The sequence below is a fragment of the Leuresthes tenuis genome, unplaced genomic scaffold (genome assembly GCF_036924035.1).
Source record: "Leuresthes tenuis unplaced genomic scaffold, fLeuTen1.0.hap1 SCAF_20, whole genome shotgun sequence".
Taxonomy (NCBI): Eukaryota; Metazoa; Chordata; class Actinopteri; order Atheriniformes; family Atherinopsidae; genus Leuresthes; species Leuresthes tenuis.
Window position 1 is genome coordinate 4,721,825 of NW_027325374.1, and position 23,216 is coordinate 4,745,040.

Genomic DNA, 23,216 nt, shown 5'->3' on the forward strand with positions numbered 1-23,216 from the left:
ACAGACGGTGATGGACACAGATCAGAGAATCCTCCAGGATCTGATGAGGTTATTTATTCATTTATTCAAATGACATTACAAGCCCGGCATATATTGTTTCTATCAGGGCTTATAGATCGTCACGGCAAAGGTTACTTTATTCAAGTTACTAAACTCCACTTTAACAGGATTTTCTTTTTAAGAAATCAGCTTATCAGAACACCAGAGGAGCAGCTTCTAGATATCAGATCTATGCAGAATTAACACAACAGCAAACATGACTGCTGCAAATCTGGGCATCAACAAACCAACAGTGTATCTTAATCAAAATAAACTAGATCACAGCCAGGAAATTAAAATGGCTTCATGTTACCATATCTTTGTTTGATGGAATCAGTACAACTGGACCCTGTATGGTCCAGGAGTCACAGCAGTAATCATACGCACTGTAGTTTGATACCTGAAGAGTAATCCCAGGAGTGTGCATAAAATAACTAAATGACTAAAGTATGGAAGAGACGCATCAAACTCTAACCCTGTTCCAACTGACTGCCCAACTCAGCGAGGTTAATAAACCAGAAGCTGCCCGGTCACTAAGTCACCCGTGCACACATGCATCCTAATGCAAAGGATGGTGAGCTGCTCACTGCTGGAACAAATTTAGAAATTTCCTCGTGTCACATTGGTTTAATTGAAATGTAGAGACTGCTTCCATGTTTATTGACCATCTTTGCACAGCCGATTTCAACCTTAATGTTGCACCAACTGTACGAAATGACTTCAGCTCACAGTAGATTCAACGGGTCAACAAAACACAGGTGTGCTAACGTTAATAAATGGAAAACTTAAGTGAATATACAGCATCTTCAGACACTGAAAAACATTCTTCATGTCCAGTTTTATCGAATTTCCCTCAAAAAGCATGTAAAAATGCTTCATTTTGGCCATTCTGTTTTCTTTTCTATGGCTGGGAATGGATTAAAGTAGAACAATCAATCAGTAAAGAGCAACAGATACCTTTCATGTCACAAGGAAACCTTTGACATGATTACAGCAGTCCCATTTTTCATGTGGAGCCCATCCCCCTTTCGCTTTTGAAGTCAAAGGATAACAGGAGGGTTTTGTTCGTTTGTTTTATAAGGAATCAGAATTAATTACATGTGTGAAAAGAGCCACGGGAACCCCCCCCCCCGCCCTCGAGCTGCCATTTTGTTTCATGGTGTTACACGCAAACAACTAGAAAAAGATCAATTTTCGCTGTGATAATTAACCTTCTGTTAAAAGACACCCTATTGTGTTAGACAAAGTCTGGAAAATGTAAAAACACGATGGTAGATACAGCGAAGACAGTTAAATTGAGTGTGGAAAAGGAGAAAGTGTTGGTGAGATACCAGACGAGAATAAAGGTGTGGATTTACATGCTGGGGATGGTGAGGCTTCAGGAGATCTTCAGAAAACACATGAATAGAAAAACCTTTTTATTTTGGATCTAATTGGGACTTTAGATAAGATAATATAACAAGCCTTTTCACAGCAGACAATCATTTACATCACTAAAAAAATACAATATTGTGCCAGTCTGACCAAAACTGGACTTTTAAAGTGCATGTAAAGCTGTAAAGTCTCACAACATCAAAGCTCTCAAAGCTGGACGAACACCAAAATCTAATCAAATCCCTCCTGAGGTAAAAATGAGGCGCTCTGTAAATGCCCCAAAGTGCCATCTTTCAGTATCAGTGAAAGTCCTAATAAAGCTGCTCTTGTTCACTGATTTTTGTTTCTTTTGAAGAAAATCCTGATCTTATAACCACAAGAAAATCACAATTCAAGCACCCAAAGCCAACATCTGTGCATTGAATTGTGCTATAGTTGCATGTGTGACATGTGGCAGGGATGGTGGCGCAATTAAATGGTCAAGTCGACCTCTAACTGCAGCTTTTAGTTCCCAGTGTTTAAGATTCTAACTACAGCTGCAGCTAAAAACCCAAATCCACATAAAGGCCACATAGGAGCATTTATTCATCTATGGGGGTGCAGTGAAAAATGTCAACATAGGTTAATAGAAACTTTTTATTAAATCATTAAAATTCAGTGTAACCAAGCAGTGGAGAGACTTCCTCTACCAGCCAAGCCTGAAACTTCTCTGTCACCGACTGTGGAAGTTAGATTAGCTTCATAAACCAGTAATAACTGCTCTCATTATTAAGAATGATTGAAGCAATTTGCATTGAAGGCCATGTTTCATCTATTCTTAAGAGCATCCCGCCCATTAGATCACACTAAAAATTCAGTGCAGTGACAAGAGATTTAAGCTCCAAGAGGTTTCAAAGCATAAAATGCAGTGCTGCGTGAGAATCAAAGGCAGAAACACACACTTCTCATGTCACTAAACATCTCGGCACACCGAGTTTTAAACGGCTCTTATATTTTACACAGGTATCCATAAAGGTGCAAATGTTTGGAGACATTTCTGAAAGCCTTTAGCTAAGGAAAACCTTTGGGAACAAATACAAAACCAGGCTTCTATCAACAAGGCTTCTGTTCTGCATGAAGACAGGAGAGCTGCAGGACACGGATTTCTCACCCTGGCATTTCAAATCCACAGGAACCCGACCTGGGCCACTTTAGAAGATTAAAAAGAAACTAAGGGCAGGTGGAAACAAGCATGTTAGTGAGAGGGACACATGTTCACGTCAGGTGCATGTTGAAGATGCATTCTGCCTGAAGAGAGGCTCTCAGTCTGAGCTTTCAATCTGTGGCGGGAGGGTAATGTAATTGTGGTACAGATAATGAAATTAGTGCATCCCTCAGAGGATACTTATGATGAGAGTGCAGGGTGCTGGCAAAAGGGACACACGAGTGTTTGAAAGACGCACACACACACCCGAGTTCAGCACATGGTGCTCGAGTTAGACGTCCTGACATTAGCAAATTAAACGTTTCAAAGAGGATGAGGACACAGACGCGTAAAAGTCAAAATTCTCTTCTTTTATTACCAGATTAACAAGCATTCAGGCAAAAGAGGAACGTCCTCAGGAAGGCGATGTGACAAAAACACAAGACAGGTGAGACAAAATGAGGAACACAACGCCAGGAAAGCTCGACTTCAGAGTTCAAAGACAACCTGACAAGGAACATTCCTGCATTTGATGTACCTCAGAAGTAAGAAAACTGGGTCATTTTCTACCCCCATGCATTTGGTGCAATAAGTGTTTTGTCCTGGTTTGCTCCGACTGCCAGCAGAGAAAAAGTTCACTTCACAAGCTAAAAATATTCTAAATTCTAAACTATATGCAGAAACAGGGACTGACAAACCTTATCCAAGCTCCCAGCTGGAAGTCCGAAGGTGGAAATAGAACATTTCCTGTTATATCTGAAGCACATATATGGAGAGGGATGATCTCTAGAACAAGAGGGAACATGGGAAACTATCTATAAACACAGCAGGATTCAGGCTGTAATTCTGCACCAGACATTCAAAGTTATGCATCAGATAATAAAGAATTAGCAGGTTAGGCAACCTTTACATTATACCTCAGGTGAAAGAGACACTGCCACAGAAAAGCTTTAGGTTTTACTGCATCCACCTTCAGGAGCACTGGAGGGGACTTTAGTACAGGTTTTGGCCTTAAGTGGTTTGGCTCCCTGAGAGGGCACTTTAGTACAGGTTTTGGCTCCAAAGAGGGCAGTTTAGCACACGTTTTGGCTCCCGAGAGGGCACTTTAGTACAGGTTTTGGCTCCTGAGAGGGCACTTTAGTACAGGTTTTGGCTCCCGAGAGGGCAGTTTAGCACACGTTTTGGCTCCGAGAGGGCACTAAAGGGCAGTTTAGGACGTGTTTTGGCTCCCGAGAGGGCACTAAAGGGCAGTTTAGCACAGGTTTTGGCTCCGAGAGGGCACTAAAGGGCAGTTTAGGACGTGTTTTGGCTCCCGAGAGGGCACTAAAGGGCAGTTTAGCACAGGTTTTGGCTCCGAGAGGGCACTAAAGGGCAATTTAGGACGTGTTTTGGCTCCCGAGAGGGCACTAAAGGGCAGTTTAGCACAGGTTTTGGCTCCGAGAGGGCACTAAAGGGCAATTTAGGACGTGTTTTGGCTCCCGAGAGGGCATTAAAGGGCAGTTTAGGACGTGTTTTGGCTCTCGACAGGGCACTAAAGGGCAGTTTAGGACGTGTTTTGGCTCTCGACAGGGCACTAAAGGGCAGTTTAGGACGTGTTTTGGCTCCCGAGAGGGCACTTTAGTACAGGTTTTGGCTCCCGAGAGGGCACTTAAGGGCAGTTTAGGACGTGCTTTGGCTCCCGAGAGAGCACTTTAGCATGCGTTTTTCAACAATTAGGCCGCGTTACACACAACTTCCCCCTGTGCATGTCACTGGTTAGAAACCATCCAAAAAAAGAAAGGACAATTCACATCCCAAGAATGTTATTTTAAGATGAAGATGGGTTCGTGTGTCTCTAATTCTATAAAAGGTTCAAAAACAAACATTTCCAATGCAGACCCTGCACAGGCAGAAATCCGGCCCTGGAAAGGACCTGCATGCCCACTTAGAGTCGCTAAGCTACTGTATACAGGCAATCATAGATGTTTGAACTGAAGCTCTTACAGATCTCCAGCTGAGCTGCACTGGAAGTAAACTTCGAGTGTACATCTCATTTTCTTTGCCAATCAAGACTCTGCTTTTTAGATGAATACTTTGATTTAAAAGCCTACTGAAAGAATTCTCAGTATATTTCTGCCACAATTTTTACTATAAACCTCAGAAAACTTCCAGATTTATGTAGCAAGAATTTTCAATCAAGTTTCATCCTTTTCGGAACCAAAAGAGCAGCACTTGTTACTGGTAAATATATACACTCCCAGCGTATAAGGACCCAAACTCCAGTCGTATTCATCCACAATGCTCTTCCTCCTTTGGGTCTGCACTCAGCTAAAAAACAAAAATAATAAAAAATACACCACAGAAGCTAACACACACACAGCCAAACGGTGGAAAACAACAGCGCAGACTGTCCTTGAAGAGGGGAAATAAAACAAAGAAGGACGAAACCGACCCAAGATTCTCACAAAGCCCCGGGTTATTAATTAAAAACATAGTCATGGCTTAACATCCAGCAGTGCACAGCTAAACTGCAGCAAAGTGAAAGCTAATTAGGCCCGTGTCTTAAGGCGGGATGTTTTATTTATGACCACATTTCTGAGGGGTTCCTCAATTTATGTGGCACTCCCCTGATAATCGGAAAATTTTATCCCACCGATTTTAAATTGTAGATGTCACTGAGTTTGTCATAAATCTTACTATTGGGCGGAATTAGTATGTTAATAAAGTGAAACGGGGGCTGTTTATGAATATTCATAGATGCAGAGATAGATCTGGTGGAGGCTTTAAGCTCCGCCCTGAGCAGACAGCTCATTCTCAAAAGCTATTCATCATTAGAAGGCGTCACCGTGGATCGTCTCATCCATAAAAGCACGAAGGCGGTTTTTAGCTTCGAGTCAAAGAAATTGGGCCCTGTGAGACTCTTAATCACAGTTTATTCAATTTCATCCCTTTGCTTGGGGTGTCTGGAAAGTAAAGGAGATCCGAGACATGGGACGGGTGTAATTACATCACTTTTTAATCATATTTGAGATGTTTGCATGGAACATAAAGAAATCTGGTGATGCATAACCCCCAGTTAGGGTTTGAATGGAATGAGACGAGTAAAAATAAAATAAAAATTACCTTCAACAAAGAGCTGCAACACCGAGTCATTTTCACATGTTTAAACTGTAGCCAGTGTCTTGTTCTGTTCAATGAGTCGATATTTTCACCTGCTCCCATCCACTGCTGTTTAGTTTAACACAACATCTCCACTTGTTTGATATGAATTAATGAGTTAATACCAGAAAAATGTAACTCTTCCTTGAGTTGATAACAGTTATAAAGTAAATATAGCGCAATTAAACCACATGTATCGCTTATTCAATGAGCTTCAACGTGTAGAAAAGGGATATTTTCACCCCATCGTCATATTTCACCAATCACAGTGTGCTAATATGAGTTGTCATGGTGATGACGGGTGGCCCTCTCCCAAGGCTGAAATTACCATATACACTGATGGGAACACATCCCCCCAATATTCAGATGTGCTCAAAATGTCCCCCCCAATATATATTGAATTTATATATATATAAGAGAGAGATTTGGTCCCCCCCCAATGTTGACTCCATGGTTACGGCCTTGCTCTCTCCGAAATCTCAGATATCCCTCACTCTGTTCCTCTTTCTGTCACATGGAGAAAAGTGGTCCCAGTAACATAATTTTTTAATAATTCAACAGCTTTTAATTCACTCAGTTTCTGTACAAATCACGGCTAAATACACATGAAACGTCTTTTCATGCCTCGGTTGGGATTTTGGACGCATCAGGTTAGCTTCCTTGTGATCATTCTGATGTCATCTCCTTCTGCAGGTCTGTAGTTGTACGTTTCGGATCATTCTTTCGCTGGAGGGCTCAGTGCTTCCCAAAGCCAAGTCCTCTAAAAACCGCAAAGCGTTTTCCTCTATCTAAATATAACTCTTGGTCTCAAGTAGCCGAGCACTATTTACAGTTGACTTCTGGGTCAGAATAGCTGAGAACTGTCTTTCTCTCGCTGGTTTGAAGAAGACTGGCTGGCGTCACGCGACATTTTAATCATCACTCTCTATCCAAACCATTCAGGGGTTTACCAACCAGCTGCCAATCATTTCTGAGGAAACAACTCGCCCACATTCATGAGCAGGGACTGAGTCATTTGGACCTTTTTAAAACAACTCAAACAGGGGCGACAGCGGGAATGGAGACAGTTCTATTTATCAAAGGTGGCCCACGAGACTTACGAGGTATAAAGTGCAGAATTAACAGACTGATTGACTCCTTTTAGCCTGTACAACCAGGCCTCCCACAGTACACTCACTTACTCTGGAAGGTGGAAGATGCTTTTACAGACAAATGCAACCTGAGCAGAACTGAAAATCTAAAAACATTCAGAAGATGTTTCTTTATTACATAATAACAGAATGTGCTTTTCATGCTGTACATATCTGTTCTGTGAGGTGGAAGGATTCCCTCCTGAACCTTTTGTTTGTCATAAACTACACAATCTGATCACATTCCTTTCCAGTAGCTCTGCAAATAGAACAACAAGAAACAGCAATGTCCTGTTCTGCTTCACGCCTCATCGAGGCCTCAGCTTCTTCCGAGTCAAAGTCTTCAAATACGACTTAAGTGTGTCTGACAGATGAGGCATTACACAGTTAAATGATAAACTGGAAGCTCCACAGTTACATTCAAAGCTCTTTCAGGAGGAGAAGTGCTTAGATGGTGAAAGCTCTTCCTTCAACTCGTTTGTGTTAAAGCAGTTAGCAGTTATAATAAATAGGGCCGGGACTTTAACCCGTTAATTAAGATTAAGTAATTACACAAAATTAACGCATTTTAATCACACTTATTTTTGCACCGCGGAACGTTTCTCACTGGATGAGTTTCAGGCATACCGGTTTTACTGGAGCACCAACTAACGTTCATGACTTCAGACAACAACAAACCACAGTGAACAATAGTTAAACATGAAGAAGAAGCTGATGAGACCGCTTTGGTTTGCCCTGTGGATGGGAAATTTTGTTTTTAAAAAGCAGACAGATGGGGTGGTCAGTAGCGTAGTAGTGGGTTGTGCAGGCGCTCTGTGTAAAGAGGCTACAGTCCTCACTGCTGTCGGCCCCGGTTCGAATCACGCATCAGACGGCCTTTTACTGCGTGTCATTCCCCCCCCCCTCTGCTTTCTGTCTCTTTCTATCTGTCCTGTCCATTAAAAGGCAGAAATGCTTTTTTTTAAATGGACAGATGGATGGATGGAAGCGTCGATAAGAGCACGGTTGGTTAAGCACCACCTCGAAAAAAAAAAAATAAACAACAACATTTTATTGCTTAAGCTTATGTATTCAGTCATTATTCAATGGTATACTAAAATCCATACAAAACAAATTGCTTCTCACCGATTTCAGGTCAAATATCTATGCGATTAAAATGCGATTAATTTCAATTGATTAATTCCAAAGCCTCTAATTAATTAGATTCATTTTTCGAGTCCCGGCTCTAATAATAAACCTAATGCATGGAAAGTGCAGGCGGTCAGTGGGAAAAGTTTTGATTCACTGCCATATTAACCGTTTTATATACTGCAGGGCAGCTGGATCGTGTTTCACTCCTTGTAGTGGGGTTAAAAGGCATGAGTGATGGAATAATAATGGAATTACTCAAATGATAACCCCTGCCTGTGTGTAGAACTGAATCACTGTAGCTGGTAGAGATGGAGGTAGGCTTCATTATATTACGTACACTTGGGTAGTTTCATGTTCCACACACATCTTGCTGATTGGCCTCGACATGATCTCCTGAGAAGGAAGAAAAGAAAGCAGCGACGAGACAAATTTGTTCTCCTTTTTGCCCTAAAAGTTCACTCTTCTTGCAAATAAGCCTCTATAATTTCTGTCTGAAACTGTCTGAGTTATAAGATCAAAATCACACTTAAATAGAAACTTAAGTACTCCAAGTACATTTTTTTCTAAGGCACATTGGACTGAAATAGCAACTTTATACATTCATCTATTGTATTTAGGATCATTCTATACTCAAAAGTAACCAATAAAGCCACTGAGCAAATATATCAGAAACAGACAACTTTAAGAACGGAGATAATTCTTAGAAAATGGAGACATCTGACTAAATATATGATATATTTCTTTAAAAAGAGACTCAAACTCCTCACTATAGCTGCCCTGTTTTGGGGGAAAAGAGCAGGTAATGCAAGACACAGAATAAAACCAACTCACAGGATAATCAGAGTTGTGGATAATATCCGTCCTGTTACAGACAAAGAAATCAAGTGGCGTGTTTATTCCTGTCCAAAACATAGTGGTGCTGCGGTAAAGGGGCAAAAACTGGCACAGAAACTTCCTTAAAGGCGTTTTTCATCATGTTGCAGTTGTGCAGCATCGCTTCTGTAATAAGAAAAACACTTTTAATTAAATTACATCTGTTCAGCAGCTTTATTAGTTACCTCTGAGAGATAAATGATGCCCAAATGCAACAGATGAAATGATGAAGTTGCATTTTTTACACCTCCTCGACTGTGAAGGCTGAACAAATGTAAAACCGCTCGATAAATTAGCGGGGTATTAAAATTCTCTGTACGAATTCTACAGTGTGTGGAGGAGCGTTAGCCCTCCACATTGTGCCTGTTAGAGATTACACAAAAACAACACTGACCCTGCAGATTTCAGCCCACATAAAGCAAACTTTGTTGGGACAAATGTGGAAAACGTCCACCTTTTTTGTGCTAACTTACATTTCTGCGACTCTCCAAATCTTGGATTTTATAGCTCATGTTTATTCCATCAGGAAAAACATCTGAAGCACAGCAAAAGACAGAAGAGAAGAAACGGTCACTGTGCAGAGAGGAAAAACACCAACCTCCTCTGAGAGGTTGTTGCATCAGACGGGAGTCAATAACAGCAATCTGCTGCCCTCTCCTGGAGAAACAGGGTTCGGCTGGTTAACCTTACCCTTAAAAAAGCGTCTGCCTGCGTCAAACATTTACACCATTTCTGCAGAAGTAAAAAGCAGTGAGCCTGCATGTAGCCCGTGTTATTAAGCATTTAACAATTCCTCATGAGGTCTATTCGTGTTTAAAATGTGTTTATCTATTAAGATTTGAATCACATCAAAAGGAATTCGAATAGACTTGTAGGATCTGTTATTATCTTGGTTAAATACACTCAGGGACATTGAAACGACTTTAAAACGGGGCAGAAAACTGTTTTAGAGACACTGGTTATGCGTAGATTCCCAACCCAAAGAATCAAGAAACTTTAGGCACTTACTGAGTTTGTGACCCGAGATGATTTGTAAGTGGGTGAAGCTTTGTTTTCCTACACTAAGGCTGACCATCTGAAATAACAGCTGTGTCCAGCGTGTTTCACAATAATAACACACATATTCCTCAAGTTACAGTAAATCTGTCGTTACTTCAGGATACACGAGACTTTGCTCACAACAGGCACCGGTGATCTCGTAATAGGAAAACAGCTACAGACAGAAATACATTCTCACTATTTCCTTAATAAAAAGCCCCTTTTCCACCGATACAGCCAAACCACTGAGGCATGGATTCCACTCACGCCACTGAAGGGACAAGAGGAGATTTCCTGTAATGGGTGCCTCTATGGGTGGGAGGTGTTCATCGATTGGATTCTAATCTGGAGACGAACCTTAAACCCGTTTTGCTGTTATTCAAACCGTCTTTGAGCCATTTTATTTTTTTTAGGGAGAGTAGCAGGGCGTTGTCCTGCTTTGAGAGGCCATTGCCATCAGGAAGTGCTGCTTCCATGAAGGGGCGTACCTGGTCAGCAGTGAAACCAAAGAAAACAATCAGAACAGGTTACCTTGTTCCACGGCTCCAATGTCCAGTTATGATACTCACATGTAAGTGTTTCCCACTGGTCTGCAGCTGCATGGACTGACATCCTTCTGTCGGAACCGGCATGAACCTTTTCAGCAGTTTGATCTACAGCAGCTGCATCAATGAGCCTTGGACAAGCCGCCCAGGATGTCAAGTCGCTGGTTTTCCTTTCTTGGAGGACGAGGAACATCCCACCAGAGCTGCAGCTGTGGGGATGCTGTGACCCCTGGTGTCGAACCATCCCAACACGGCCCCTGTAAAAATCACCTGAATACACAGGTGCTTTTTTCCTGCTTCAGCTCCAAGAGAAAAATAGTCACTTGCTGCTTTATACATGCAATCCAACACCAGGTGCAGAGGTCAGAGGTCCAGAAGTCCAGGTTCCTCTAAACATACCAGTTCTTTAAAAAGCAACACACAGGAGAAAGTCAGCTGGAACCACCTTTAAATATCCCACGCAACTGAGAAAATGTAAGCCAAATCTTTGTTTTCAGAACTATTGATCCACTCTGATGACTCCTTGTTACTTTCACTTAATGTTTAAAAGGTCTCCGGTGTCGTCTAACAGAGCGTGCACAGCACCGGGATCAGCTTGCAATGTCGAAATAAAGCGCCTGGATTAACATTTGATCTGGAGCACTGAGGTAGAGCTGATGAAAAGTGTAATCAGTACTGTTCACAAGGGTTGTAGAGCAAAAAAAGAGCTGATCAATCCATTACAAACCACCAACACTGTGGCGAAATCAATTCGGTAAAGAGTATTTGACTTTTATTCATGGTTCATTTTCCATGGAAGCCAAGTAAGATTCATCTGAACTGAACTCTCCATGTAAAACATTTGTATTTAAAACTGTATTTAAACACAGCGGACTGTCAAAATCCCATTTATTTTCTACTCCATACATACATTCAGTGCCAAACCTTCTTGAGAATCCTGAAATGTGCAGACAAGAGTTGGTTAAAGCAACAAATACGCATTGAACAAGCTTTAAAAACCCTCAACGTACCGACTGCCATCAAGTAATGTTTACTACAGAAAAACAAAATGCAAAAAAAGGTTCTTCAAGTTGCCACTTTGTCCATAAATCCAGCATGTTATCCAGCTTTACACACTCCAGTTAAAAACCACAGGTGGTGTTAGTGCTGAGATGACAAAGATAATACTGTATTCTGACGTGTCGTTCACAAAAACTACAGTTTCACAGATCTACCTTTAAAAAACTGCTGCTGTTAACAATTCAGTCTCACACACACACAAACACGTATGATCAGCTGTTTCAGCTCATTATGAAGAAATAAAAACTATGACAATTCAACGGTTTTTGAACATCTTTAGTTGTCTTGTTGCTGCGCTCTTTGTTGGTTTGGATTGATGAAAAACTCGCTGTTTGGGGTTCAACCGTAACGAATGGGAAACAGTAAACATCTGTGGCTGCTTGTTTCAGCACGGCGAACACCGTCCAGCCTGATGTCCGTAAACACGTCTGAGAAAAAGCGAGACGTTCAGTCAGGAGTTTAATGAAACCTCAGTTCAAAATGTCCAGTGCGAAGATTTAGCGACACCCGGTGGCACGAACTGCAAATTGCAACCAAATGACTCCGTTTAAGACCTTTTACTGTCTGGATGCAACTAACCAGAACTCTTTGACATGCAAGAACCATTACAACGTACCAATCTCTCCGTTCTCCTCTTGTACCAACTAGTTTTATTTGAATCTTCTTCTTTCAAGCTTGGTTTCAGGCCAGCAACCACCGCTGCTGCTTATTACAGCCATGCACGAAGTAGCAGACACCAGGACCTTCTGAGGGCGCTACAGAGCTCTGTTTGCCCGCTTCAAAACATTTTCTATTCAGCAACATTTGCTATAAATTTACCTGACAGATGGATGGAAACACAGCTACCAATAAGCAAACTACAATCTATCATTATTAATATTTTAAATGTAAAATGGTTAAGAGACACATCAGCCTTCCACCTCCAAGTGCAATCAAAAAGCTCTTCTCAGTCATTATTATTGAGACGTTCTCACTGCAATGTGAGCATTTTTAACATAATTCAGAAGCTCTGTAATGTAACTTAAACTGTCTGCAGCGTAAGCAGATGACTCTCCAGAAAGATGCATGTTAAATCAGGATTTTGTCACGAAACCCATCTCTCTTTCCCGCCATTTCATTTGGAAAAAACAACTTTTAAGCCTCACATATTTTCTAAAATGAGACAGTACCGCAGTATTAGGCTCCTCCTGTGTGTTTTGGTTTAGCTTTCCACTCATCATCTAAATCCACTCGTAACTTTCACTGAAGCCTTCTTGCTCAGGACCAGACAAAACATGCAGCAGTAGCTTAAGCATTCAGACAGATACAGAAACCCGGAGGTGAGGAAAGTGAAACCAGGACTTGGAACATTTGCTTGAACTAAGTTAAAAGAATGTCTGGTGGCCCCACCAGGCAAACAGAATAATTCATGTTGTTTCATACTTTTTATTTGCTTCCTTAAGATGAGGGATTTATTTATCATTATCATAAAAGATTTCCAATATTCTGCTACCTTCATATCCGTAAATTAGAGATGCACAGAGTGACTTTTTTATTGTTATTTGCTTTATTTACCAATGAGGTCAACCCATGGGGCTAACAGTGACGCACTCGTGGCCCAAAGCTCCCGGTTTTAATGTCAGTGATCCCACCTCAGCCGCTTGGGGACAACAAACTGAGAATTTCAACTCTGAGAAAGTGAACTCAAGCCAAATGAATACATTTCGAGGACACAGCTAGCAGCCAGTGATCATCTTTTGCTGCGATCAGCAACCAAAACAGAAACGTTAGAAGGAAAATGATGAGGATGAGCAGCCACTGCGATTCCTCTCCAGAGCGCAACGAGCTGGAGACACTTCTCTGAAGTTAAAGCTGAAGCTCCTCATACTGTAAGTCATTTTCAGTTGGACTTTATTTGTAGAAATGTCCATTAAAGTGAAGCAGTTTACTGTTAGAAACTGAAGGTCGTGTAACCTACAAAGCAAAATCCTGATCAGCAGCTCAAACTTTAAAAAGAAAATGTGAAATGGCCCAGAATGCGTCATCTATGCATCTCTAATGTATTTGGAAACGGAGAAAACATGAAAAACTCATTTCCTATTTCAAGTTTTAAGGCAGGCCTAATGTAGTAGGCCTAAATTAGCCTGCACAAGCGTACCATATATAGTGATAAGTGTGTGATCTGCCAACAGAAACCAGATAATACAATGGCTCCTGAGCACCTTCACAGCATAAGCATGCTCCCCCACATATACTGACAGGAATCCACACCTCTTAACTCATACTGCAGGGCTGTTGGTTAATCTAGATCAGGAGAGCGCTCTTCTGCAGACAGGACAAACCAGGACAAGAGTTATCCAAATACGGACATGGCCAGACTAAAATAAGACTTGCTTAACTTCCTGATCTTGACCCTGAGCAGCGCAGAGGGCCAAATATAAAACCTTGTGGTGTCTCGCCTCGGCAGCAGTTCACACAACCCTTACAGTTTCAGTGTAGTGTTGTTGCTCTCCTCTAAACCTCAAGAGACTCCCGCTGACACGTGGGAGTCAAGCTGAATAAATACAGCAGTGTATCATTACACACAAAATAACTTTGACTGCGGCCTCATCGTGCCAGTGGTGTGAAATGGCACATGATAGTCCTCACAGACGCCGCCTACATCAGAAAAAACTCCCTCATCAACAGAAATGGACATCAAACTCCATCAAATATGCTTTCTTAATCCCTCAAAAAAAGAAAGGCCACAGTTTATCTCAACACAACACTTTCCCTTTGTGTTCTCGCTGTAGTGTCTCGCTTCTCTTTGATTGGATGTGGTACCGTGGCAGTATCCCCAGTCCGCTTCCTTTAGAGTGCTGCTTAGTAGAAAAAGGCACCATGGGACCGCGGGTCCTGGTCAGAGGCCCGATACTCCGTGTGCTCTCAGCAGTCAATGGGGACATAGGGAGGGAGGCGTCCTCTTCCGTCTTGTCAGTACTTATTAATGCCAAAGATCCTCACACCGTGCAGCTGGGGCAGCTTAGGGATGAGCACAGTGAGCAAGGAGACAGTGTTGACCACAAAATGGACTCTATCATATTTCGTGTAGAAGCTGGTTAATATATACCTGAATCAGAGACAAACAAGAGAAAAAGAATTCAGAGTGAGGCAATGAGTAGAAAATTAACTGCATAAATGTCATGACAACAAGACGTTTAACTCGTCTTCCAGGAAAGACAAAGCTCTAATCAAACATCGGCTTGTATCCACTAACATTGCATTTGTGTTTCTTCAGATAATTACACCAAGTTGATTCTTAAATTACACACTTTTCAAGCACTCAAGAAGCCGTGTACATATGAAGCTGCAGTGAGAATATGTTTCCATGCAGCTCCCATATAAATCCTGCTAATGTAGGGTTGAGGCTCTCCTGATAAGACCCAACAAAAAGCGGCCTGTTTTCATACAAACACTCGGGGACTTTTGTGAGCTGAGAATGAGGGAATGCACAAGAACATGTAAGGACACACGTAAAATGGTTCCCAGAATGCTTTTGCAGATGTGTTGCTTCTCCATCTGGAGTATTTAGCATGAAAGCTTCCTGCGTCTTCCCACTGGCATTGGCTGCAAAACAGAATGATGAAGGAGTGCAAAAACAAAGTGTGCACCTGCGAAACTGCTCTCACTACAGTATTCACGCTGAGATGGCAAATCATCCCCAACGAAGCAAAGTGCCTCCCGCACACTGTTAATAAGGACTCAGAAAAACGGTTTTTCCTGCAAATATGAAGACTCTCGCTATTCTGTGAGCTGAACTAATAAGGACGCAACAGGGATGGTGATCTATATCTGCAAACTCAAAACTTAAGCAACAAGAGACGCACATTTCATGTTGAAAGACTCGCTGCAACTGTGGATCAGTTCAAATCCAATTCATGTAGCCTCTGCTGGCACTGAGAGGAGCACTGGGGACTTCTTCTGTCTGTACTTTTATCCTCCGCCCACATCTTTCCCAAGGCCTAATTTCAATAACTTTCCCTGTGTTTCACTGATTAGTAATGAGCCGCTTCCACTGAATGGGCCACTTACAAGACGATGGGTGTGATGGTGAGGAACTTGCGGGAAGCAGTAAACTGCACGCCATAGTCCATCTGCTCCCAATGTGTCAGAAGGCGAGCCTTGCCCTGGTCCGGGGTCTCGAAGGGCGTCCCTTTGACCGTGTGGAGCAGCAGATACATGCACTGCAGTGGACAAGGCACAAAGTCACAGATGAAACTTAGAGCAAAGGCATATAAAGGGTGACCGATGTGTAGATCAAACAGATGTTTGGCTTTGGATTTCTTCTCAACTTAATGTTTCTACAGAAAAAAACTGAAACCTCCACATCACATATGCTGTGTTATAAGGACACCACACTCTTATTACCAAGTGAGAGCCAGACAGCAATTCACAGTTTGTGGAGCAAGACAGGAGTGAAAAAGCTGGTTGAGACATGACTGTCCTATGAAGAAAGCAATGGTTCAAAGATGTGTTGGCTCCGACTCTGGCTACTCTCACTCACTAATCATTGCATTAATCAGCCAGAACCTCCCAGCATGCGTCCTTCACTGATCTGATTCACAAAGGTAAACTGTGGCGGCGCCGCTGCCGGGCTTTGTGCACTGACCAGATTGTGGATGAGGTTGGTGAGGGTCCACACCACGGGTACGCTGACGAAGGGGATGCTGAGCAGAATAACGTGAAGGAGGCCGATGCCCAGGATGTAAGAGAGCCACATCCCCCTGCTGTTCATCACTCGGGTGTTGGGGTTCACCTCACTGTGTGCGGTGCCGACGTTCATGATTCAGTTTAATTCCTGACGGATGGGCTCGAACTGTCAGTCTGCTGAACCAGAAACAGAAACAGACCTTAGTACTTACAAAAGCACGTCTAATATCATTTAGTAAGCTGTTCAGAGATTTGTTAACAAGCTAAACTGACCTGCTTAGACTGAGAAAATCTACATTTAAGGTGACAAAATCTGAAACATAAGCTTGAAAACTTCAGATTGAGAAGCTGAAGTGGTTGACAGTTAAGTTCAGGATCATTCCTTTTTATACTGTCAGGAAAACAGGAAGCAGGCTCAGCAATCTATTGAAATGTGCAAACATAAATGGAAATACAAAAAAAGTCTTCTCCGGGCTTCTTAAAGGACATCCCAAAGCTCTTCTTTGGATGTCGGCTGCCTTTTGTTCCGTTCTCTGTCAGATGATCCCACACTGCTTCAATAATGTTGAGGTCCGGGCTCTGGGGAGGATTCATCCCTCCATAAGACCTGTTGCCACTGATTTTCAGTCCACTTCTTGTGTCATTTGGCATAGCTCAGCCTTTTCTCCCTGTTTCCCTTCCTTAAGAACGGCTTCTTGACAGCCACCCTTCCATGGAGACCATTTCTGATGAGGCTTGGGCCAACAGTAGATGGATCAGCTGAAGGTCCAGATGCATCTCTCAGGTCCTGTCAGGTCACAGCTGGATTTTTTCCTCTTTCTTAAGGACATCACTTTCAGATCCTGTTCATCTGCTGTAGATAGTTTTTTAGGCCTGACACTTCTTCTTTTGTCCTCCACTTGTCCAGTTTCCTCAAATGTTTTAAGGACACACTGCACACCATGCTGAGATATGCCAAGTTTTCAGCTAATAGCTCTTTGGGAATCACCTTGTTGCTGCAGAAATCCTATTTTCTGTCTGTCAAACTGTGTTTTCTTTGCTGTTTTTCATAGATGCAGCTAAAGAAATGGGAACAAATTATGTGTCTTTGTGACAAGCTGCTGGTAACAACGTGCCTAAAGATATAATTTGAAAGTGGTTGTTTGTTAAGTTCGTTATGAGTAGACAAAACACTCAGTTATGTGCACTGTAGAGTTTGGCCAGACTGCTTTAATTAGACGACTATCTTTGTACCAGTCCACATACACAGGAAGCAAATTGAGTGGGGGCAGCGGTTGTAAAATCAGGATATTATTTAGAGCAGGGCAACAGTCTGGAAATGCTTCAAGTGACCACGAGTTGGGCTGATTTTCAGTCACATTTTTGATGAGTTTAGCCGTCTGACCACAGAAGAAGAGAATGAAAGCGGCTTTACTGAGAATTCTGTTGTATTAATATAAAATTACAACTTACTGATTTACAAAAAAAAAAAAAAAAGCAAAACCATGGAACAGTGGAGCATGTAAAGAGCACCAAAGCATATCTGAGTCCAGCTGAGGTAACTGGGTTTGGCTTTGCAAACTAATACTTCCACTGCTTCCTAAAAGTCCAGTTTTGGTCCGAGTGACATCGCATTTAGCTTTTTTCATCCCTGGAGTTAGGAGACTACTTTAAGCTTTAATGACCTATGGGCTTAACAAACAAAAACACATTCCTCTGAAAATGGTCAGGAACAGAGACTGAACTGCAAATGAGTGAAAGAATAGGCAATGTCCAAAGAATTATTGCTCAAGACCACTTTAAAAGATTACAAGAACGTCTGGCTGCTTGGACGTTAAAAATTAAGAAATGAGGAGTGGATCAAGACTTTTGGGAGTATGATACATCAAAAGTCAAATATGTGGATGTTATCCTTCATGCCATATGTGATCTGAAAGTAATCCCAAAGTCTTGAGCATTCAATGAGCCAAAAATATCATATTATGAAGCACAGGATTGTAACGGACACCTGCCAGCCAATAAGAAATCATTATTTTTAATGACCAGCGTATGTAATTAGCAGATATTTAGCTAAACTCAAATAATAATGAGTGAGAAATGTTTCTGAGGTGGAGATTAACATCAACTGATAGACAGGAGTTAACAATGTAGCAAAGGGTTTGGTCATTCCAGCATGCTGCTTCTGCAAGTTGTCTGACAGGAAGCAAAATTACCCGTAACAAAGACCTTCAAGCTAGCTCAACTGGAGTTAAAAGTAAGCTAACATATGCTAATTCAGTCCGAGTTAACAGAACATTGGACTTACTGCGGAGAAAAATGGATTCAACTCCGACCTGTGCGGGCACCAGTCCGTTATCACAGTTTTTGTGTAATCGATGCGCTCAGTTATGTAACGGATACTATCACTGGGACATTGGCGAGACTCCGTCTCTTCCATCAGTCACACGGTGCCAACCTTCAGCTCCATACGGGGCTGTAAGTGCTACCATCCGATCGTCAGCACGCAATTCATCGAGACGCATACACTTTGACTTCGTCTTCTGACCAACAGCTGGTGTGACAACACAGCACAGTCCACGAAGAAACGTCACCGATATTCAGTTTCACGGCTTCATATACTGGATGATGCTTTGCTCATCGTATTCCGCAGGGATTGGTTGCTTTGTGTCATGTGGTCTACGCTGGCCTATCACCGCTTAATGCGGTGAGAGAACGTGGACGTCAGAGCAGGGGCGGGGTTAATGAAGAATGATTGACATTTGGAGGCTTCTTTCAATAACAGAAAGCGTTTTTAAATCAAGAAATACAAAATGTATGCAGTTATTTTTAATTAACGTAATAAACTTAGCTTGTGCTTTATTGCAAAAGTTTAAACAAACAAGCAATTGACCCCCACACTGCAGGTTTCCTCATTTCAAATATCTTGACATCCTTAGTTTTTCAGCTGAACATATATACATATATATATATATATATATATATAATAGGGAAATAGGGAAAGAGACTGTCAATTGTAAAAGTGTGAAGTGCATTCTTACAATTCAGTATATTTAAAGAAAGATGCCTGTGATGGAGGAAGTATTCACACCCTTTAATGATAGAAAACTGCTGAAGCACTTTGTTAAAAGTCATGCAATAAAAACGTTTAAGTACTATCAAAAAAACATACAAAGTATGAGTATTCCATGCAGCAAATACCTTGCATGGCTGTTAAACGCACAGCTGCATGCTGCTGCATGGGCTCCACATAAAAAAACCATGAAGATTTAATTCATTTTGAACCCTAAATCTTAACAGTGAAAGCAATAATTTACTGTTGCAGTTGCTTGAGATGGAGCTTATTTTAAACGATGTTATAAACTCATTTATTCATTATTTTCTCCATCAATCAATTGATTTTTTCCCCCATTTGTAAAGATTCTGAAAAAGTTTTCTAAATGATTGTCAAATAGTAGACAATTTTAATCCAATTAAAAATATAAAGTAAAAGAATAAGCCAACTCTGTTTTGCTCCGTCCTGAAGTGAAACCAGCCGTGGCACAACCAACACACCAGACGGACTGACAGACCACCCTGCAGCCATGAGTACTGCTATAAATAAAGTAGTCATAACATTCACAGAACAGGAATGAAAGGCATGTAAGATAAGGCTAAGTGTATGTGTCATTTTGATTCTTTACCACACTTTATCAGGAGCTAATCGGTTCTCTTTAATGGAAACAGATACAGACTCTGGTGCCTCTCACAGTTACTTTACAATAACAGTTTAACTTAAGCTTCACTTGCTGTTCGGTGGCGTATGGTCATCAAAACCACCCGGTTAGATGAGCTAACTACCTGTGAATGTGTAGAAAACGTTTGAAAACAAGAAAAGCTCATTTATATAGAAATTATAGATAACATTTCCCAGGTTATCATTGTGACAAATTGCACAGCAGGGCAACAACAATGGACGACTCCTGTCCATCAACACTGAAACACTGGTTTAATTCAGTGGCTGCTTCATGATTCGTCATTAGATTTGGCTTCTTGTTGGCACATCTGCATACAAAGGGAGGTCCTTTACTCCTCATGTAGCTAATGTGAGAGAAAGTCTTGCTGGAGGCGCTGGTAATGACTCGCGGAGCCGATACTTCAGTCCCAAAAAAAAAATTCAAAAAAATCAAAGCTCAACAGTATCATGTTCAAGATACAAAGATAAGTCCAAATACTAATTTAGGCCCACAGTAGCCCCAGGCCAAAGGGGTCAACAAGTGCTCTACTTGCATGCGATGTTATGTGACACTCGCTGTTTCAAAGGATATCCCTGTGATGAGTGGCGTCAAACAGGTTTGGCTGGCTGACTGACAGAGGACTGTCTCATGCACTCGTACCCTTAGGTGTTACAATTGTGTTAGCTATGTAAACTTAGAGCTCTGTTAAATGCAAGCAGTGGATGACAGTGGAGTGAGATCATCTCTGGCGGTGGTAAAAGAACCAAGTCGATGACACGGAGAAAAATACACCCAAAGAGGAGGGAAAATAACGATGTCGACATGTAATGTCTCATTAACAAGTTCTCACCTGGATGCATCTGACGTCAACAGACTTTTGTGGTCTTTCACTTCTGTCTGAATGACATAACTGGCAGAACCTCTAAATAACAACTCTAAAGAACTTCCACTTGAGACATCGATTTCGTCACCTGCAACAGCCTGCCAGCGTTCAAAAGGTCATTCTACAGCTGGCTGAATATTTGTAACCAAGTGGACCGAACATGCACATAAAGCGTGCTCCTGGATCAATCTCCATCCAGAAAACCAACATATCAGAGTGAACAATGAGCAGAAGAAAAGCATGGACGCTTTTAAAGGGGAACTCCGGTATTTCTAAACCTGGACCTTATTTCTGGCATGAAATACGTTCATCTACTCACCGAGAACAGTTTGGTGAAAGTCGGCGTCCTTCGGAAGATATTTAGATAACTGGAGATCCATATAACGGAGTGAACGGGGCTTAGACGATGCAGCCTCTAAATAAGGCAGTCACAGTGTAGTTGAGATGAAAATGGAGGTCAAGTTTGGAAGTGATCCAACCCATGGATTAATGTAGGGGCCAGAGTGGCTCTTCCCACTTTAATCTACTGTACTTGTACTTTCTCACATGAGATACCTTTATCTGCTGTATAAATTTCACCATGTGTGGTCCTAAAATTAATCCCATTCATGGCTGCTGTGGCCCCCGATGCAGAATTATCACCAGTGTAAATTTATTTCATGTAAAAGACAAAACAGACCATTTATAAATCCTATAATCAAGTATATAACCAGCTTTACTGTCATGATGCAACTATATTTAACGTGCATGTATTATGTAGGTAACATTTAAATTAAGAGCGTCATGCACCACCTGCACTTCCAGTCGTTTTCATATTATATGATAAAATAATACTTGTAAAACTCCTCTTGAATCTGCCATTTCTGGCTTTTGTTAGTTCATGCTAAACAAACAGAGGTGGTGTAACGTGTATCCAAACGTGCGCTTTTAAATAGCACGCTACAGTTGTGGGATCAGAGTGACTTTGCCCACATCACAGGATCTACTTTCAGTGTCCATCATCCGTGGAGACGCATAACGACAGCACAACAGTCCCCCGTTGAACACGCAGTGTGAAAAGGGCTTTTATTTCCATCAGATGACCCGTTATTACAATGCACTAAAAACACTTTATGGTATGGGATTGTACTGTTTGATGACCTAATTTAGTCTTTAGTTGTGCTCTAACAAGGTCTTAAAATGACCTTTTATTGTTTTTAATGAAATGACATCAACATATGTTGGTGTTCCCAACATTAAATTAACATGAGGCTGAATTTCATGAGCTACAGGTTGAGCATCAGCAGCCTCTGACTGCAGGTTACCAGCAGATGTCACCATCAACACACTGAACTGGTTCCTGTCATCAGCTCATGTCACTGTAGTTCATGGCTGCAGACGCACAGTGTCGCAGGAATGATTTAAGGTTTAATGGTTGAGTTTCCTGTCTTTGGACTTGCGCCTCAGATCTGCCTCGTTAGCCTCAGAGAAATACAGGAGGTTATGATCTTCTTTAAGTGTTTAAAATGCATTAGCATTTATCGTGTTTGAGGGATTCAAGCTGTCTTTTTCAACAAGAAAGTGCATCAAAATGGCAAGGAAACAAAAAGATAGCCCATATACAAAACATATAGAGTCATCTGTGAATTTATTTCACGTTAACGACACTTTCTGGAGCTCGACTGAACTGTTAGGCAACTGGTGTTCATTTAACGTATCGTGGTTTTTTTTTTCTGAATAAATAATTCAATAAATCTGCAGGTGCCCCATAAAAGGAAGGTCTGATAAAAGATGTAATTTTGCAATGTTGAGAAGAAAAATATGGAGCTTTTTGTCTTTTAATATAAACATGTTCTTAAGGTCAATGGCGCTGGGGCTTTTTACGGCCCGTGGGTTAGCTGGTTGTGACATGAATGACACTGCTGGGGCATTTTTCTCCAATAGGAGGGGTGGACTTGTGACCCAGGCAGGCTTGGATGACAGCCTCGCTGGAAAAGGCTGACGCAGGGAGTCCATTATTGCCCCTGGAGGAAGCTGAGGATTAGAACACCAAAGAATTTCAATAAAAGAAGTGTCTGTTTGGGGGTTGGGGAGGGGCAGAAGGATGGTGAAGGATGGCGAAGGTGGTGGGGTGGGGGGGTCCCCTCATTGTCCCAACAGTGATTGAGAGCAAGAGGAGGGGAGTAGGATGGCATTGTGTTTGCAGCTTCTCTGAAGAAGCTGATTATTAGGGGAGATGGATAAGGAGGGGTGAGGGATGGGGAGGCTGTTGACTCTTCATCTTGTGTGAACAAAGTCTCTGGCACATAGCCCTCTTATGTCCCTCTGTCCTGGACTCCCTTGTTTACGAGTGCCACGAATTCTGTCCCTCTCGGTGGGACCCCCACCATCTCCAACCTGCGCCGCCACACATTGTAGGGCTTAAGTGCCCTTTAATTAGGCGGCCTCAGTGTCCGGCTGAAGACCGCCGCGGGTTTAGGCTTT

At 41.9% G+C, this 23,216-nt stretch overlaps 2 protein-coding genes across 3 annotated transcripts in view; one reads left to right on the plus strand and one right to left on the minus strand.

The window, feature by feature from the left end:
- tbx21 (T-box transcription factor 21) overlaps window positions 1–23,216 on the plus strand; it is a 477,598-nt gene that overhangs the window by 95,890 nt on the left and 358,492 nt on the right. The window lies entirely within an intron of this gene.
- ormdl3 (ORMDL sphingolipid biosynthesis regulator 3) lies at window positions 11,772–18,775 on the minus strand. Of its 2 annotated transcripts, none has more exons than XM_072373682.1 (4): window positions 18,463–18,775; window positions 16,138–16,352; window positions 15,561–15,712; window positions 11,772–14,598 (listed from the first exon to the last, which is right to left on the minus strand). In XM_072373682.1, the coding sequence occupies exons 2-4, from the start codon at window positions 16,309–16,311 to the stop codon at window positions 14,463–14,465; spliced, it is 462 nt and encodes a 153-aa protein (XP_072229783.1). In that variant the 5' UTR covers window positions 16,312–16,352; window positions 18,463–18,775; the 3' UTR covers window positions 11,772–14,462. The 2 variants fall into 2 exon arrangements, with proteins under 2 accessions (XP_072229783.1, XP_072229782.1); XM_072373681.1 differs by having other exon boundaries at window positions 16,138–16,355.

Excerpts from the sequence above, each read along its gene's own strand:
- ormdl3 (XM_072373682.1), bottom strand. The coding sequence starts at position 16,311 with ATGAACGTCGGCACCGCACACAGTGAGGTGAACCCCAACACCCGAGTG. Across the intron at positions 15,713-16,137 it reads CCAACCTCATCCACAATCTG|TGCATGTATCTGCTGCTCCA; the intron begins GTCAGTGCACAA and ends TGTCCACTGCAG. Across the intron at positions 14,599-15,560 it reads ACCATCACACCCATCGTCTT|GTATATATTAACCAGCTTCT; the intron begins GTAAGTGGCCCA and ends TCTCTGATTCAG.